This window comes from Mus pahari, chromosome 5 (genome assembly GCF_900095145.1).
Source record: "Mus pahari chromosome 5, PAHARI_EIJ_v1.1, whole genome shotgun sequence".
NCBI lineage: Eukaryota > Metazoa > Chordata > Mammalia > Rodentia > Muridae > Mus > Mus pahari.
The window spans coordinates 37992296-38002508 of record NC_034594.1 but is presented as its reverse complement, the minus strand read 5'-3'; the positions used below and the strand labels follow the sequence as shown (position 1 = coordinate 38002508).

Here is a 10213-nt window from a genome sequence, read left to right as displayed (position 1 = left end):
CTAAAGCAGCTGAACAGAACATGGGAGCTTTGAGATCTCTGAGAAGCAAGTTTAGAAAGTACCTGGCCTCTCTCCCGGAAGCTCTTTGTCCATTGGTTCAGGNGGGATCCAATAACTGATAAGCTTTTTGATAAGCTTCCAGAGCGATTTGGGAATCCTGAGACAGCTTCATCACCTCAGGGAGAGCTTGGGTGTGGTGCTGAGGAGTTCATGTGAGGTTTGGAAAGTGTGCCCACCGAAGGAATAATGATGTCCTTGTTTTCTTTTCCTCCAGATAAGATGGACAAGGAATATAAGTATCTGAAGAGTATGTTCCACGTGTTTCAGGTGAGATTCCAAGCTGTGTAGGGTAGGCCCTGAGAGCAAGAGAGATGAGGCTCCTTCCTGGCTGAGAACTTGAGGATGACTGTAGACCTGGAGAGATTCTAATACTCCCACCCACAGTGTCACTGCTGTGCCCAACAGGAAGGATGAGCCCAGTGGCTTCCATGTTTGCCAAACCAGCCATTCAACTCTGAAGAGGCCTGTTGAAAAGAGGGTATTATTACCCAGGTGATAACTTAAAACCCCGTGTAACTCCAGTGCCAGCAAACCCAACGCCCTCTTATGACCTCCTCAAGCACCAGTCCCACACACAGCACACCGACAAGAACACTTACACACATAAAAGAAGACTGTGTTTTTGTTTTTTAAAGTGGAGCTAACCACCAACAGTAACATGGAAAAGAAAGAATTGTCACTCACCAGAGGCACCCATGCATCCTACAGTACTTTGTTGACCCATTCACTGAGCGAACCTACAGACACTTTTGTATCCTCTTTTCTCTTGGGCACTTTAGGTCTTTCCCTCCCTTGTTGTGACTGCCTCTGTGGCTTTGGGATATCACTGTTCCTTTCCCAATGACCACGTTCTATTACAGTCACTCATAGTGACAGAACACAGAACTTCAATCATTAGAGTGCTGGTCAAAGCAATGGACATATGTAAGGCCTTTCACAGATTTGATCAAATTGCCATCCAAAAAATTTTATTTCATTCCACATTCTACAAGCTGAGACCTGAAGCCATTTCCTTTCATCCCTGTTCTGGTTGGGTTTGTTGTCAACTTGACACAAAATGGAGTCATCTGTGGGGAGGGAGCTTCATTTGAGAAAGTGCCCTCATTGCCTGTGGACAAGTTGGTGGGGCATTTTCTTAATTAATAATTGATGTGGGAGGGCCCAGCCCACCAAAGGTGGGGCAGCCTCTGGGCAGAGAGATTTAAAACAACAACAACAACAACAACAACAAACAGGCTGAGCAAGCCACAGGAGCCCACCAGCAGCCAGGACTGCCCTGGCACCCGTTCCTGCCTGAGTTCCAGCCCAGTTCCCTCAGTGATGGGTTGTAATATGGATGATGTAATAAGCAGCATCAGCCCTTCCCACCCATGCTGCTTTTAATCAGACCGTTTTACCACAGCAGTAGAAAGTAAAAGTGGACGATTCCCCACACTCGATGAAGGCCCAGAGCAGGCTGCCTTACAGGGAGATGCAGAATCAGACTTAATTCTCAGACTCAGAGAGCCAATCTCTCTTCCAAGGAAGTCAAGATTCAGCAGGGTAAATGCTGTTCATAGAGGGCCTTTGACCTTTCGGCTTATCCCAGCTCTCCACTGAGCTTCGCTGGAATTGGTTTTCTTATGTATAACCCATGGAAGGGCCCCTCAGCAAAGCCCAAGTCAGGGGAGAGCAAAGTCCCATGTGACCCTGTGAGTAACTTAGCAGTGTTCCCCTGTCACAGGGTTCCCCTGTCATAGGGTTCCCCTGTCACAGCGTTCTCCTATCATTATGGCTCTTCTNACCAGTGCCTTCGTGCTTCACAGGATAGCATTTACGAGGAAATGGAAGACAAGTGGTTGAGACGAAAGGCCGAATGGGAGAAGGATGAGAAGATGGAGCGGGAAAAGATCCTGCTACAACAAAGTGAGTCATGCAGAAGCTGCTGGATTTTTTAATATGAAAGAATTAAAAACATGAACAAAACCGGCCATAGATCTTGGCCTTGACTTGAGGGAAGGGGCCTTGGATTTGCCAAGGGTCAAAGGCCAGCTGTGGAACTCCCCAGTGAAAGGTGCCTCAGGTTGCTAGGAGACAGGGCAGTGAGGGCAAGGCTTGCCTTTTTGTTTTTCCTCCTCCTCCTCTCCTTCTTTTTTTTGACTTTCAGACACACGAATTAAGGGATCTAAACCTTACATATTTCCCCATCATGATCTGGAACTAATATGGGTATTGGCATCTGTAATGAAATATAGAACCTAAANTTCCAGGAGGAATTCATGAATTTGAATTTAAATTATTCAGGGCTCTGTTGCCGGGTCTTCCAACACTGAGAACAGGTGAACTTACCTCTGCCCAAGGGCTAAGTGTGAAATTTTAATACGAAAAATCTGACTAACCAAGAGCTTTATAGAAAAAAATGCCCGAGAAAGCACAGCTATTACTTCAGCAGAGAAGACAGAAAGACAAACAGGAGACAGAAACCACACCACACACCAAAGTAAGAGCAGATGCTGCCGACTGTTCCCATGTGGCTACTGTCCCAGCACGCGGGAGACCCACCTCATGCCAGGCATCACCCAGCAGAGGTCAGAGCACCCAGCCTAGGCTGAAAGGTTCTCAGGTTCTGTCCAGTACTGTTTTCAGTTATTCTAGGTTTCTCTTTGGCCTGCTTTCCCAGGTTTTACACCCAAACCTGTCTTTCTCACCTCCACAGAACGTATTATAATAAAAAAGTTTGAGTTACAGTCGGAAGAAAAAAAGAAGAAAATGNATGAGTCCATCAGTGCTGTTTCTGATAACTTCGCTCGAGAGAAAGAGGTAACTGGAGCTGNTTGAGAGTGGTCTAGGTGGGGCAGCTGAGCCCGGTGGGCCTATGTACANGGGTGACTTGTTTGTCCCAGTGGCCTACTCTCCTCTCTGTTCAACTTTCCTGGAAATATATGCTGAAAGAATGACTGTTTTAGTTTGCACTTGGTTGCTTCCATAAACCATGACCAAAAGCAAATGGAAGGAAAAGGATTTATTTCACCTTACAAGGGGCAGTTTAACCTCAACTTCCAATGCAGGAAACCAACGCAGGGCCTTGAAACAGGAACCACAGAGGAACACTGCTTTCTGGCATGCTCATTCTTGTTCAGCTGCCTTTTTTATACAGGCCAGGACCAGCTGCCTAGGGATGGTGCCACCCACAGTAGGCTGGGCCATCCTACATCAATTGGCTGTCCAGAAAATGCCCCATTGGTATGCCGACAGGCAATGTGATGGATACAGTCCCCAAATTGAAGCCCCTGAAGTAACTGCGGGCTGAGTCAAGTTGACAGCTGAAGCCAAGTTGGAGGAGGATTGTCCTGGGGTCCTTTATAGCTAGGTTGTCTTACCTCAGGAATTTTGGAATGAAAGTTGTAATTAGTAGGGAATAGCAGTATGTTAAACATGCAAAACCTATAAAGTCCTGTGGTTTGCCAACATGGCCTCTCTTAATGCCACCCACACACACAGTCCTTTCTATAAACCAAGGAAAAGACATTGGCATCAACTGGTCAAGTGGGTTTGGTCATGTATCACTCCTACTAAGCAAAATGTGTTAGCATTCCAGCCCCCTCCGGTTCACACAGCCCATCTCAGAGTTCTTGAATGCAGCCGATGTGGTCACCTTACAGAGGCAGATCTCTGTAACGCTGTCACAATTGGGCCATCAGCCACACACCTCCCTATCAGAAGAGAGGGTCATTCTGGGATCAGGACGTAGGCCTCAGGAGGGCTGCCAGTTGCTTTCCACTGAGCCCCGGGTGGGCATCTAAGCCTCTGACCCACTTGAAGGTGGGTGGACAAAGGGCAGCCCCCGAAACCAAAATGTGCCCCGGGGTGACACCTTGTTACCCCGGGGTTATGGGAGAAAGGGCTGAGGGAAGAGGGGTTCCCACACAGGTGAGAGTCTACACAGCGGGCCTTGATTAGAGCGCAGAGACAGTCTATGATTTTAGAGCCTTATTATCGAAAGGCAAGGGGAAAGAGAGAAGGTAAAAGAGAGAGACCGGCCATAGCCAAGAGGATAGAAGGGGGAAAGGAGAGAGAGAGAAGAAAGTCTAGAGAATAAGAGGGAGAGAGAGGAAGAGAGAGGAGAGAAGAGAGGAGAAGACAGAGTGGGGGAGGAGAGAGAAGAGTAAATGTGAGAGAGTGAGGAGGGGCCAAACCACCCCCTTTTAAAGTTTGCTGCTATCTTTTCTGTTGCTAGGTAACTGGGAAGGAGTTTAGCCTGAAGGTCAGAAGCTTGGGACATTGCCTATGTGACTGCTAGCCACACACTTCTGTGAGGGCTAAGAGTGGCGGTAACTTCGACAGGAGCCAGGGTTCCCGGAGACAAGAGAACTCCTTGCATTTCATGTAGATGAATTATCACCACCAGGTCCCGGGGTTCAACATATCAGCTCAACCGAAGACCAGACTGTCTTTGCATAGCCCAGTGCCCCACAATCACCTTAATTATACAAGCTATAAGGGGCCTCAGACTCCTTAACAACAGGCTAGCTGGGAACCAGGGTTCCACCATGGATGCCTGGGATCCTTCGATGGGTTTTCCGTGTCAGTCTCTGAGGCTAGGCTTAGTTTTTGCATTTTCCAGCCATACCTTAAGTCCCCCACTTTGGCTTTCCTCCTGAACTTGGTTTACAGGGTTCATTTTCTTCTCCTTTCTGCTCCCCTCCCTCGGCTGAGTTTCTCACACTCGCTATTTCCTTCTTGCCCTTCCATGCAGACACTCTTCTCCAGTCTCTTTGCTGATTTTTCTATTAGTGAAATTTATTTTTAATATTTATTAATAGCAAGTCTGGTATGGTATGGTGGTGCACACCTTTAATCCCAGCACTGGAGAGGCAGAGGCAGGCAGATCCCTCTGAGTTTGAGGCCAGACTCATCTACAGCGTGAGTTCTAAGGGCTATGGAGAGAGACTTTGTCTCAAAACCCACAAAACCCTTTCCTCTTTCTGCTGGCCTGTTCCTTACGCTCCTCTTCAGTAATGATCTTTTACATGTCTCCCCACTCCCAGCCCTATCACAGTTGATGAAATTCTGCTCAGAGCTTTCCCTTGGCAATGGTCCCGTTCCTTTTCTCAACAACCCTCCCTTCCTGATGAGTCAGGTGCTTTGTGGAAACCCCCTGCATCTGTCCAGATCATTTTCTGACTCATCGTGTCTGCTGGAACTGTAAGCGGTGTTCTCTTCAGACTCCCTGTCTGAACCCAGACTGAATCACCTGCATCTTTGCCCCACCCACCCCACCTGCACCCCAACCCCCCACTCCCACCCCCACCCCACTCCATTCTACCCCACACCCCTGCTTCTTCATCCTTCTCAATCATTCCACCATCATCTCCATCCAACAGAAAGCTCTGGTGACCACGGGGAGATCACAGACGCGTGGTGGGATTCCTGCACCTCAGAGCTGGACTAGTGACTGCTCAGATAGCACCCCCACCTCCGACTTCAGACCCTGCCCAACCTTGGAAGGGCATGAGGAGAGCCAGGAAAGAGCAGGGCCCACATCTGCTCAGAACCAGTTGAGGGGGAAGAGAAACAGTGGACACACTCCACTGCCACCTCTGGCCCACCTAGGTCAAACTAGCCAAAAAGCAGAGTTTCAGGTTTTAAAACTTAACATAGAATGGACATAGAATGCCTAACACCTAATGTATTGTTTTCCGTTAAAAATAACTGATAAAATGTATTTATTTGTTTTTCACATTCATACATTCCTTTTGTAAAAGTGGATTGAGGCAGATCTTCCTCTGCAGCCCAGGTTGGTTGCTGATGTGTAACCCAGGATGAGCCTGACCTTCTGGCCTTAGCTGCCAGCACTGACCTTCCAAGCCCGAGCCCATACCCACTGAGCCCCTTTTCACTGCTCAGAAATATCGCTTAGCTTAGTGGAAACGTCATACAATGTGTTTCTTGGTTTCCTGGTTTCTAATATTTGGATTATTTTCATTCGTGGGATTTTAAACAAAGCTTCTATGAATATTTTTGTACAAATGACTCATAGATATATTCTCTTACTTCTCTTGGAGTGTATTACTAAAGCCCCAGGGTACATAGAGGAAATCTGTGGTTTCCACAGTACAAATGTTTTACTCTGAGATCTTAAATATGCGAATTCTGACTGTACCGAATCCTGCACACTTAGGCCACCCAGTCTTTAAGTATGGCCATTATAGTGGGATGAATATGAAGTGACAGTCACTTTTTTTTTAAGTCTCTCTGATGACTAAACATGGCCAGTTTTTCTAAAGTGTTGGGGGAGGACGACATTGATAGATTTCTATCTTCTTTTGTTCCTGTTCAACTCTTCTATTACTTAAAAGATATGGATAATACAAATATTTTGCATATATGTCGCAATAAGAACTTTCACTGGGGGTTTGCTTTCTCATTTTGCGAACGTTATTTTTCACTGTACAGAAATTTCTAATTTTGATGAAAGGCAGATTATCAATCTTTTCTTTTCAGAATTAAAAGCTCTTTCGGCCTTCCCCACAACACTACTGCCTATCATAAAACCGTGGGCATTCTCTTTTTAGAAACTTTTTGATTTTAGCATTTCTGAGTCTATGGTCCATATTGAATAATTTTTTTGTGTGTAGAGGGAAGTAGAGGTCATAGGACATTTTTCTATATGAATAGACAATTATTCCATCATCCTTTAGGAAAAAAGAAAATGTCCTCCCTCACTGAGTTGTCTTGATGTCCTCTGAGTGAAGGGCAAGATTCTCTCCCCATTCTGCTTAACCATTTCTCTACACTCAAGGCACCACTGCACCTGCTTGGTGCCACATAAAGCCAGTTAGTACAGACAGACAGCCTGACTGTACTACTGGTCTTTGTTTTGATTTTCCTCTTGTTAATTTATTTGTTAGCTTTGGTATCGTTTCCCAGGATGATCGATTAGGCCATCCTCTGCTACACTGCACTGTCTTGGTGCCACATAAAGCCAGTTAGTACAGACAGACAGCCTGACTGTACTACTGGTCTTTGTTTTGATTTTCCTCTTGTTAATTTATTTGTTAGCTTTGGTATCGTTTCCCAGGATGATCGATTAGGCCATCCTCTGCTACACTGCACTGTCTTGGTGCCACATAAAGCCAGTTAGTACAGACAGACAGCCTGACTGTACTACTGGTCTTTGTTTTGATTTTCCTCTTGTTAATTTATTTGTTAGCTTTGGTATTGTTTCCCAGGATGATCTATACGTTTTCCATTGCTTTACACTTCTATGTAAATCCTAGAGCTCATCATACCCATCACTTGGTAATGCTGCAGTTCAGTAAGTGTTAAATTCCTGAATCCTCNGGGGGCTTCTTAATTCTCTAACCTTTCCAAATACAATTGTTTTCAGGAGCTCCTAAGACAACATAATGAAAACATCCTGCAAATAGAGGAGCTGAGAAAATCCAAAGAGGTAAGCGTTCCCATTCAGCTCTATGAAGCTAGTGTCTTCCAAGCCATACACCCTTGGGGAAATGAAATAAACTTTACCCAAATCAGTACAGTTATTGGAGCACCCAAACCTAAGTGCTGAACTCTGTAAGTCAGAATGAATCTTGANCTCCATGTAAAGCAAATGCAGCCTTGCTCAGAGCTAGCTGTGAGCAAGGAGAAAGTAAAGGCCGCATGGCCATCAGTGTTGAATAACAGCTATGTCTAGTGAAGCTTAACACACAGGACTTTGAATTACAGAACATCATTGTCTTAGTTAGCATTTTATTGCTGTGAAGAGGCACCATGACCAAGGCAACTCTTATAAAGGACAACATTTAACTGGGGCTGGCTTACAGGTTCAGAGGTTCAGTCCATTCTCATCATGGTGGGAGCATGGCAGCATCCAGGCCTACATTATGCTGAAGGAGTGGAGAGTTTTACATCTTAATCCCCAGGAGACTGTGTATCTCAGTTGACATATGACCTCAAAGCCTGCCCTGACAGTGGACACTTCCTTCCACAAGGTCACACCTCCTAATAGAGCCATTCCCTATGGCCAATCATTCAAACACATGAATCTATGGGGCCAGACTCTTCAAACTACAACAGTCATGTTCTTCCCTCTGAGCTCTCAGTCTTCCCAATGCTTCCTGCAGAGCTTTGTCTCCAAGCCTCTCTTGTGTGTACCTGACTCACGATGGTTGCTGCTGGGCTCCTCTTGGCTGAGACACAGAAGGCCATGTGTGAAGGCAGATGAAAAAAAAAGAATCTGTTAAACTAAAGAAACCTTTGTTTCCCTTTTCACTAAGAAATCCAATTTGTATCCAGAATAAACATGTCTAAGAAAAAGACTAGTTGCTGCACTAACATTATGAAGAAATGGTACCTTAAACTGCTGGCAAACAAACTCTGCAGCATCCTACAAGGTAGAGCCAGGGAGTCCTAGTCCGGAAAAGCTCTGCTGAGCATCTCTGCTAATTCTATCATAGGTATAATTTCTGAGTCTGTTCCCATCTGGTTTCTTTTGTTTGCAAGTCTGCCGCGTCTTCAGTAGGCGCTAGCTACTGTGAAGCTTAGCTTGTTGGGTACTGAATATTTTTATATTCCTTTACATTGCTCACAGACTTTATTCTGGGATGCAGTTAAGCCATTTGGAAGCAGAGTGATCCCTTTGAATCTCCCCAGGTCGGAGTTAAAGCTGGGTGTAGAGTCATCCCTTTTGAAAGTCCTCCGGAGCCCTCTGCATCAGGCTTGCTCCAGCCTAGCTGGTGGGACTGAATCCGCCTCAGCCCTGTGTTGTCCATGGGCTTTGTTCTACCTGCCCCCTCCTCTCTCTCAACTCCTCTCCTTTCTTTCTGCCTCCACCACTCCTCCCCAAAGGTCTTATTAGTTCTTTAAAGGGACAGAGCGGCATACCTTGGAGGTTTTTGCATTTAACAGTCTCTGCCTAGACATCTCTTTCCCTAAGATCTCCATGGCAAACGTTTTCCCTTCTGGTCTTCATTCATATGGTAGCCTCTTGGAAGACACTCTATTTAAAGGCTCAGCTGTCTGCTCCGACACTTTCCTTTCTCTGTTTCGCTTTTTTACATTAATTTAATCGCCCAAGCAGATTCATTCAGTGAAGGAAGGCCTTTCTGTATGTCTTCTTCACTGTTAATCCTTATTTCCTAAAGCAGTACCTGGTGCACTCTAGACTTAAATGAGCACCAGCTGATCCCTGAACAGATACATGGCTGTAAGAAGGCAAGCTCAGGCTACAACAGTGCTGAGCTCAACGTGGTTGCTCTTGGTGATGTTACATGTCCAGCTCACGAACCATGGGAAGATATGTGTCGTGTGGGATTTCTTTAGGGGCCTGGGGAGGTGGAGGGACTAAGTGGGCTGAAACCCAGGGAAAGAGACCAAGCTGGTTAATATCTTTAGCTTTGTCAGTGCCTAACAAAAATTCACACAGTAACTGCTAGGTGCTGACTGTGGGATTCTATGAAGATGACAAATTGGAAGAGAGATATGTGGTGAATCTTCTTGGTCCATTTGTTTTTGTTGTTGTTGTTGTGTTTAGGATAGGGTCTTACTGTTTATCCCTGGATGACCCGGAACCTGTTTTGTAGACCAGGTTGGCCTCCAACTCACAGAGAGCATTTGCTCTGCTTCCCAAGTGCATATGAGCAAGTGATTAGAGGCATGCACAACCATGCAGGCAGGGAAAAAAGGTATGTTTATGATAAAATATGAGTGTGATATCATTTCCTCAAAGGAAAGAGGCATGAGCTCTGTTGGGGGTGGGTGCACATCTGCCTCAGATCAGCAGGGTTACTGTGTGGTATGTGGTATGTGGACAAAGGTAGGTATTTCTGAATTTCATAATGTGGACAAAGCAGAGATAGAGTTCCAACCCAACATAATGAAAGAAGCTGGTGTGCATAGAAAGTAGCGAGACAGGCAGAGAGACAAGAGAACAATGTCAGGAGTATTGTCAGAGGTGAGGTCAGGGTGAGGCAACACAGAATGGATGGTTAAATTGTCAGGGGCTGTCTTAGTCAGGTTTCTATTCCTGCACAAACATCACAACCAAGAAGCAAGTTGGGGAGGAAAGGGCTTATTCGGCTTACATTTCCATACTGCTGTTGATCACCAAAGGATGCAGGACTGGAACTCAAGCAGGTCAGAAAGTAGGAGCTGATGCAGAGGCCATGGA

At 45.8% G+C, this 10213-nt stretch overlaps 1 protein-coding gene across 1 annotated transcript in view; it reads left to right on the top strand.

Moving 5' to 3' along the window:
• Flacc1 (flagellum associated containing coiled-coil domains 1) overlaps nucleotides 1-10213 on the top strand; it is a 37113-nt gene that overhangs the window by 24606 nt on the left and 2294 nt on the right. Inside the window, exons 7-9 of the mRNA XM_021198523.1 lie at nucleotides 1866-1965; nucleotides 2756-2859; nucleotides 7430-7492. Coding sequence (XP_021054182.1) covers nucleotides 1866-1965; nucleotides 2756-2859; nucleotides 7430-7492 — 267 coding nt within the window. The remainder of the gene's footprint in view (nucleotides 1-1865; nucleotides 1966-2755; nucleotides 2860-7429; nucleotides 7493-10213) is intronic.